The sequence below is a fragment of the Lonchura striata genome, chromosome 19, assembly GCF_050655825.1.
Source record: "Lonchura striata isolate lonStrDom1 chromosome 19, ASM5065582v1, whole genome shotgun sequence".
Taxonomy (NCBI): Eukaryota; Metazoa; Chordata; class Aves; order Passeriformes; family Estrildidae; genus Lonchura; species Lonchura striata.
Window position 1 is genome coordinate 2,073,419 of NC_140721.1, and position 7,406 is coordinate 2,080,824.

The following is a 7,406-nucleotide window of genomic DNA, read 5'->3' on the forward strand; positions in this document are numbered from 1 at the left end:
GCTAAGTGATAACATTCTTTTGGCTCTCAATAATTTAGCCAGTGCAAATAAAGCCACCCCAGTGCCACCAGCAGGATAGTGGTCCTGGGGCACCTCAGCCTCCAGCAGGATCAACCCAGCTTGGAAAGGAAACCTCCCCAGAAGGAAAAGAGCTCTGGATCCCTCTTGCCACCTGAAGGACTAATTACACTCTGGGTTTATATGACACAAAATGTATTAATATGAGTCTACAACCGATCTTTACAAAAGCTTTATTTCCACAGGCTGCATATTCCCCCCATTCCAGCTGTTTGCCAGCCCTTGGCAGGGCTGCACACCTGGTTTACAATCAAATACAGAAAACCCAGCTCCAGTGGTTCCCAAGCACAGCTGGCACTCAGCAGCTGCTGCCCAGGGGGAGGGCACAGGGCACTTTCACCCACAGCCCGAATTGTCCCCATGGTTCAAGTGATGCACAAAGTCCCCAGCGCTGGCAGCCATCCCTGGGTGTTTTCCTGCCCAAACTGGCTGCTCCCAGACCTGCCTGCCTTCCCAAGCTGCTCCTCCCAGGTGTTACCTACGACATCAGGTAACTGCCTTTGGTGTTAAGAAGGGATCTGGTGGCTTCTTCACCAGCCAAAATACAGCTCAGGTCACTGGGGCTCTCCCTGGAGCTCACAGTGATGGTGAAGACACTGGGAAGAGCATTTCCACATCCACACTGGGCAGCTTCCTCCACCTAATAAAGAGGATTTCAATCTCCTTGCCTCCATTTCTGGCTGCAGATGGAGTGCAGGAGGATACCTGTAGGAAGGCAAAAATAAATAAATATTAAGGATTTTTTTTTCAAACCAGAAGCCAATAGTCCAGTGGGCCTGGATGTTGGTCAAAAGCAGAAGGTGGGGGTTTGGTGCTCAGGACTGCTCTCACCTGCAGCCACAGAGACGTTGAGGGAGTCGAGGCCGGGGTGCAGCGCCCTGCCCGGGGGGATGGCCAGCATCCTCTGGCACTGCTGCTGAGTCCCCAGGGACAGTCCCTCCCCTTCACTGCCTGCACACAGAGACACTGCTCAGCTCAGCTCCAGCACTGCCACGTCCTTTCCCCTCCTCAGTCAGCTCCTGCTCGTGCTCTGTCTCTCTGACCCTCTCCCTAAGCTCAGCCACCTCACACTGAGCCGCCAGAGGGGAGCCAGGCACCTTCCTCCTTCCCTCCCTCCCTCTCTGGATCTGCTCCCCAGCATCTGAAGTGCTGCTGAGAATATCCATGCTGCACAGAGATCCCACTGGGAGCAGCCACCGTGCCAGCAGAGAGCTCCCCGTGGGCACAGGCTGCTGGCACGGGGACAAGGGGCCACAGGCCAGCTCTGCTCCAGCAAATCCCACATCCCTACAGGCACTGACAGCTCCAGCCTTCCCAGCACACACACACACACACACACACACCCGTGCAACTTGTGCATGCAGACAGTTTAACCAGAGGCTTCAATTGATTAGTTGTTAAACCAGGCAGCAGCCCTGATATGTTTGGGCTGATACACTGCTGAAACAGAGTTGAAATCTATCCCAGGTCATTAGTAGTTGTTTGACTCACACTGTCACAAAGGGAAATGGAAAGGGAGAGGCTTTAAACAATGTTGTGTGCAGACAGGTGAAAATGCAGAGGGCCACGGACCTCCCAGCCCGCCTGGCTCCCCAAAGAATTCTTCCACATTGTTACTGAGGGCAGCACAGGCAGCTCCAGGGCTGCAAGGATGGCCAGCTCATCCCAAACACCCCTGGCAAGCAGGCCCAGCACGTGGCACCCCTCCACAGCCGTGCCCCGACCTGGCTGAGCCCCACAGCAGCGTGGGATGGCACTGCCAGGGCACCCTGATCCCTCTGACCACACAGGGATAGGAAGTGCCACCATTCCCAGATGGTTTTTTTTCCCCTCATGTTTTTCTGGGTAAGGAAGAGGATGCTTTGGGTAATGCATCCTGCAGCACCTTCCCAGATGAAATCAGTGATGGCAGAAGCCCTTTGGCTGGGGTCAGTGAGCCTTCAGAAGCCCCTGGCCCCATCCTGACCAACCTTTCCCTGCTGCTGTAAGGCAGCAGTGCACACTGGCCTGGGGGAGTTACCCAGGGTCACAGGGTGACAGCAGGAATCAAAGCCAGGCCTCCCGTGGCCCTGCCTGTCTCCTCACCACTGTCCAGGGATGCCTAAGAAACCCAGAAATCGTATCCTGGAAAAGCTGTACACCTCACAGTGTGGCTGCCTCCTGAGCCTCTCAAACCACACTCCCACAGGACTCTCCAACTGGGACAGCAGCAATGGCTCCTGCAGAAATCCTCTCCTGCCCCTCAAAAGGGTTGTACAATTCCCAATAAAGGCGCCGATTTTGCCTCCAGCTTTTACAAAGCTTTTTATGGCCCTGGCTGCTTAAAATAATTAGGAGCGATAAATTCAGGGCGAAAAGACTTGCACAGTGTGACACAAGGGAGGGAGTATTGACTGAATCAGATTAAATCCTCGTTTAGACTGGTGAACAAAACACTTCCCACTTCAGATCTTTAACTTCCACCTCTCAGCTTCGTCCCTCACTGACAGAGCTCAAAGACCAGAGCTTGGAGAAATGACAAAACACATTTCCCACCCCATTTACAATTAGCACCACTCACAATTGCAGTTTCCAGTGCAGGAAATTCAGATCTAGCAGCAGAAAAATATGCAAAATGAGCATCTCCATAAAACCAGCTCTGTGAAGAGCCTTAAACCCCGAGCTGAAAACTGAAGGTCTAAGAAGAACAAATTACCCAGAAACTCTTCTTACTCAGCCATCTAAGTGCTCCCAATCTGTTCCTGTGTGCACCAGGCTCCCAGTCTGAGCTGTCTGTCGCCTCCAGCAATGACTCCAGTGCAGACAACATTAAGCTGGACTGTCCAAATCACTCTCTGCCAAGCCAGCGAGGATGCCAGGAGGGGGAACTGGAGCCTGCAAATGCTTAACTTACAAGACAATCTGTGTGGTGCCAGGGAGCTCGATCCCAGGCTGAATTATCTCTGCTGCTCCCTGCAGCTGCAGGAATGCTCCATATTCACATCCAGGACGTTTCTCCCAACAAGCCCAGCATCAGACGACCGTAATGTTCAATTTTCTTTTCAGCCAAGAGTTAGTGCTCAGCAGAGAGTTGAAATCATTACTGCTGCAAGGTCCGGGAGCTCTCCTCATGCATCTACCAATCAGCCTCCAATCTCCCCTGACAAAAGGATATTTGGACTTTTTCCTGGAGAAATCTCTCATAACTCAAGGTAACGACACTGCTGCCGCTTCCAGCCCCTGCCTCTCTCCGGGTGCTGTCGCCGTTTGTGGGATGCATTTCTTTGTGGGCAATCAGCAGAGCTGCCAGCCTCCCTGCTCCCCCTGGAATACAGCTCCACACATCTTGTAGAGATGCCAGATTTGCAGCGTTGTCTTGTCAGTGTTTCCAGGAGTTCAATAAACATTTTAATTAAAGGAATATCCTCCGAGCCAAGCCAGCCCCAGCACGGGGCAGGATTACAGCCCCTCCCTGGCTCGTGGCCAGCAGTATTCTACTTCCAAGTGTAAAAGCTCCAGCCAGCTCCTGTGCCAGGTGACAGGGAGTGGGGGATGTGGCACGGCCACACACAGGTGCCTGGAGCTGCATTCCTGGGGGAATTTCTTTCTCCAGCTGCCTCAAAGCTGCTACTCCCCTTCCCTTCACCTTCTGGGAGGCTGCACAAGTCCAAACTGTCCCTACACAAAGGTGAGAGAGTGGGCAGAATTCCCTGCAGGAATTGCCCAGTTTGGGTGCTCAGGGAAGTGGCAGCCACTGCTCCAAGAGGGAGGAGATTCGTCTGCTCCTGCTGCACAGCCAGCACCTCCTGCCCTCTCTCAGGTGTGCCCTGACTGCTCTTGGGGTGGCTGCAAAACCCAGCTTTGCATCCAGACCACCCCCAGCAACAGCCCCTCATGGTTCTCCCCAGACCAGACACTCCTGGTTTTTAAGGGGAAATGTGGCACAGCTGCCCCTGAGCAGCTCTGTGCAGGAACAGCAAACACCTCCAGGGCTCTCCCTCAGCCTGGGGCTCACCACCACAGAAAATCCAAATCTGGGACCCCAGCACAGATCAAAACACAGAGCACAATGCAAACACCACCCTGTGACCGCCTTGGCACCAAAACTGCCACCCAGACCCTCCACAGCTGTGAGTGCATCACAAACTGCTCCTGCTGGGAGCCCCCTCAGCTTCCCCCATTCCTCTCAGTCCCTGCTTCATTCACAGCCAGATCATTCCATGACTCCCTCTCAGCTTTTGTTTTCCAGACCTGCAACAATCCCTGGAGTGAAGCATCCCCCACCCAGCCCTCAGCTCTGGAAATGGAAATACCTATCACTACAATAAGGGGTTTGTCCCACTGGAATTCCGAGCAGCTGATGACAGGAACATCCTCCACATCCTCAGGCCTGCTGACTGTTCCCACCACTTCCCAGCCTTCTGCACTTTTAGCCTAGAAAATGGAAAGAAATCAAGAATTGCCAAATACTCAAGCTTAAAAAGAAACCATGTATGCAAACACTCTTTTTTTTACACTTTCAGTTAAGCTATCTAGGGGTTTTTTTGGCTGCCTTAAATTTTTTGCCTGCAAAGGGCTCCCTTTCACACCTCACTGCACAGGGAAAATGTAAAAAGATTCCCGGCAGCTCCCCCCAGCCCTGGTTCCTCCTCTATTCCCTGCTCCAAAGGCTGCCCAATGCTGCCATCGTGTGCCTGGGCCCCGGGATGCTGCTCTGCCACACATCCCGATGAGAAGGGAGACAAACCCTGGCACCCCCAGAGTCGCAGGATTATCCCAGTATTCCAGAAAAAACAGCCACCCTCTCCCCCTGCCCAATGGAATGCGGCTGGGGTGTCCCAGCACAAACACTGCAAATAACTCAGGGCTCCCCCTGTGCCTCCCCTCTGTGGCATACCTGTTTGAGTTTTCTTGAAGCAAAGGAATAAATATTAAAGTGGCTCGCTGTACCTTCAGGAAGCCCTGCAGATCATCCGTGCTGTACACATCAAACACCTCCATGGCTCCAGCGCTGGCTTTGCTCACGATGGGAGTCAAGGGGCAGCTGCAAGGGGAAAAGAATGGAAAAGTGTCACACGGGAGGAAATGCAGGTGACCTTTTAGATCCCACTCACTAGACAGATGTGCTCTCCTATGGAGAACAGGAGGGCTCAGGGACGGGTCACAGCTGAGACAACAGAAACACAGAACGGGTTAAACAAGGAGAGTCCAGGAAGAGCCTGGAACTCCGTATCCCAAATCCTGCTCTGAACAGATCAGCCCCAAAAATCTCTTTTAAACAACAGCAGAGTGATGCAGCCTGGAAACCTGTCTGGGAGGAAAAGCGGGGCTGGAGAAGCCTGTACCTGCTGCTGTGGCTTGTACCTTTTGCTGTGGCCTGTAACTTTTGCTCTGGCCCATATCTTTTGCTGTGTCCCGTACCTTTTGCTATGGCTCATACCTTTTTTTGTGGCCCATACCTTTTGCTGTGATCCGCACCTGTTGCTGTGTCCTGTACCTTTTACTATGGCCCATACCTTTTGCTCTCGCCCATACCTTTTGCTATGCCCCATACCTTTTGCTGTGTCCTGTACCTTTTGCTATGGCCCATACCTTTTACTGTGTCCTGTACCTTTTACTATGGCTCATACCTTTCGCTGTGTCACATACCTTTTGCTGTGTCCCGTACCTTTTCCTCTGGCCCACACCTTTTGCTATGGCCCATAACTTTTGCTCTGGCCTATAACTTTTGCTGTGCCCCGTACCTGTTGCTATGCCCCATACCTGTTGCTGTGACCCACACCTTTTGCTATGCCCCATACCTTTTGCTGTGTCCTGTACCTGTTGCTATGGCCCATACCTTTTGCTGTGTCCTGTACCTGTTGCTGTGTCCTGTACCTTTTGCTGTGTCCTGTACCTTTTGCTATGGCCCATACCTTTTGCTGTGTCCTGTACCTGTTGCTATGGCCCATACCTTTTGCTGTGTCCTGTACCTGTTGCTGTGTCCTGTACCTTTTGCTGTGTCCTGTACCTGTTGCTATGGCCCATACCTTTTGCTGTGCCCCATACCTGTTGCTATGGCCCATACCTTTTGCTGTGACCCCCACCTTTTGCTGTGCCCCATACCTTTTGCTGTATCCTGTACCTGTTGCTGTGTCCTGTACCTGTTGCTGTGTCCCGTACCTTTTGCTGTGTCCTGTACCTGTTGCTGTGTCCTGTACCTGTTGCTATGGCCCATACCTTTTGCTGTGACCCGCACCTTTTGCTATGCCCCATACCTTTTGCTGTGTCCTGTACCTGTTGCTGTGTCCTGTACCTTTTGCTGTGTCCTGTACCTGTTGCTATGGCCCATACCTTTTGCTGTGCCCCATACCTTTTGCTGTGCCCCCCACCTTGTGCTATGCCCCATACCTTTTGCTGCGTCCCCTACCCCTTACTGCGCCCCGTACCTGTTGCTGCGGGTCGCCACCACTCTGTCCACCCCCAGGAAGTAGGCGGAGCGCAGCAGAGCGCCCAGGTTCATGGGATCCTGGATGTGCTCCAGCACCAGCCACAGCAGCGGCCGGCCCGCTCCCTCTGCGCGCCCCGGCTGCGGCTCCTCCGCGTCCCGCAGGCTCCTGAGGGGCAGCGGGGCGGCCTCCAGACACACGCCCTGGTGGGGCCGGCCCCGGCACAGCGCGTCCAGCGCCCGGCCCGGGACGCGCAGCACCGGCACGCCGCGGGCCGCGGCCTGCAGGGCGAGCTCGGCCCGCAGCGGGCGCGCGGGGCCGCCGCGCCGCTCCTCCTTCAGGAAGAGCCGGAACAGAGCCCGCCGCGCCCGCCACAGCGCCAGCGCGCACGGCGCCAGCCCGAACAGCACCTCCGAGCCCTTGCTCCTCTCCGGCACCGCCGCCCTCCGCCCCTGCCCCGTGCGGGCCGCGGCCTGCTGCGCCCGCCACGGCTCCCGCCCGCTCCGCCAGCCCCGCGGGACGGCCGCGGGCGCTCCCGGCTCGGCCCCGCGGCCGCTGCGGAACCGGAGCCCGGCCCGGCACGGCAGCAGCGCCCGCTGCATGGCGGGGAGGACGGGGCCGGGCAGGCGGGGGACGGCCGGCCCCGCTCCGCGGCTGGGCTCGGGCAGGGCACGGAGGGGAGCCCGGCGGGCACCGGGAGCCCGGCGGGGCTCGGACGGGGCCCGGACGGGGCCCGGCGGGCACCGGGAGCCGCGGACGCGCCCGGCCCCGCCCCGCGCGGCAGCGGCCCCTGGCGGCGGGCGGGGGTACCGGGAACGGGAACGGAGCAGGCAGAGCCCCAGACAGGGAACGGGAACGGGAACGGGAACGGGAGCGGAGCAGGCAGAGCCCCGGGCAGGGAACGGGAACGGGAACGGGAAC

General features: G+C 56.2%; 1 protein-coding gene across 2 annotated transcripts; it reads right to left on the reverse strand.

Moving 5' to 3' along the window:
- Positions 1–234: 234 nt before the first annotated feature.
- MRM1 (mitochondrial rRNA methyltransferase 1) lies at positions 235–7,203 on the reverse strand. Of its 2 annotated transcripts, XM_077787649.2 has the most exons (5): positions 6,486–7,183; positions 5,008–5,101; positions 4,371–4,491; positions 910–1,029; positions 235–783 (listed from the first exon to the last, which is right to left on the reverse strand). In XM_077787649.2, exons 1-5 carry the CDS (start codon positions 7,085–7,087, stop codon positions 734–736), a joined length of 987 nt encoding a protein of 328 aa, XP_077643775.2. In that variant the 5' UTR covers positions 7,088–7,183; the 3' UTR covers positions 235–733. The 2 variants fall into 2 exon arrangements, with proteins under 2 accessions (XP_077643775.2, XP_085413339.1); XM_085557213.1 differs by lacking the exon at positions 910–1,029 and having other exon boundaries at positions 6,486–7,203.
- Between the last annotated feature and the right edge of the window lie 203 nt (positions 7,204–7,406).